Source organism: Zeus faber (genome assembly GCF_960531495.2).
Source record: "Zeus faber genome assembly, chromosome: 12".
NCBI lineage: Eukaryota > Metazoa > Chordata > Actinopteri > Zeiformes > Zeidae > Zeus > Zeus faber.
In genome coordinates this window covers 4,913,302-4,914,015 of record NC_137196.1, presented here as the reverse complement: position 1 = coordinate 4,914,015, position 714 = coordinate 4,913,302, and the positions used below count along the sequence as shown (strand labels likewise).

At 45.4% G+C, this 714-nt stretch overlaps 1 protein-coding gene across 1 annotated transcript in view; it reads left to right on the top strand.

Annotated features, from left to right (window-relative positions):
* Positions 1-389: 389 nt before the first annotated feature.
* Positions 390-714, top strand: part of LOC307238290 (proenkephalin-A-like) — a gene marked incomplete at both ends in the record, with an annotated part of 4,992 nt that continues 4,667 nt past the window's right edge. The window contains one exon of the mRNA XM_080011223.1: positions 390-401. Within this exon, the coding sequence (XP_079867349.1) occupies positions 390-401 (12 nt within the window). The remainder of the gene's footprint in view (positions 402-714) is intronic.

Sequence of the window (714 nt, the reverse complement as noted above, 5' to 3'; positions counted from 1 at the left end):
GTTTATAATCAGTAATCTTTAAACTAGGTCAATAACTAAGTTTCGTTGTAGAAGAGACTTTTCAAATACCTGAGTCTTGCACTTAGGCACAAACTGAAATTGCAGAAGCTCTGCTTACCCATAAATTTGGTGCCCAGTTGTGTTTCTGAGGCGAAGGCTGGTCCCCCACAAGTTCTGGGCCTCGGTCTCGGTCGTCATTCTCTCCTGTCTGGCTTGCCAATTGTCAAGAACAAAAAGGTCCCTACCTGGGCTGGGGAAAAAGTCTGGATCTTTCGATGACACCTTTTCTGTTCTGGTCTTAAACACTTGGAAGAAAACGTAGGTATTGTTGGATGTAGTTTGGCGCTTAAAATGGCGCCCGTTAGAAATGACAGGGCGTTTTGCTTAAAATGGCGGCTCTGGTAGGAAATGTCCCTTTGTGACAATTTACATCCATGTAGCCTATTGTGACAACTTGCTTAGGAGAGACTATATAGGGTTGTGTCTTTGTCGTCACTCTCTCTCTCTCTCTCTGGCTCCCGCTCGTCTCTTGGTCTTTGACGTTGCTAATTGACCATGTTGCAGTAGCGCCAATAAAGGATCCATTTTGCATCGCACCCGTCTCCGTCTTATTGGGGAACCTCCACACATCAACCAACCTGGGAGGGATCGGTTTTCTTCAGGATCCCAACAGTATCTAGCAGAGTCTGATGCAAAGAGGTTTATTGTGTATCT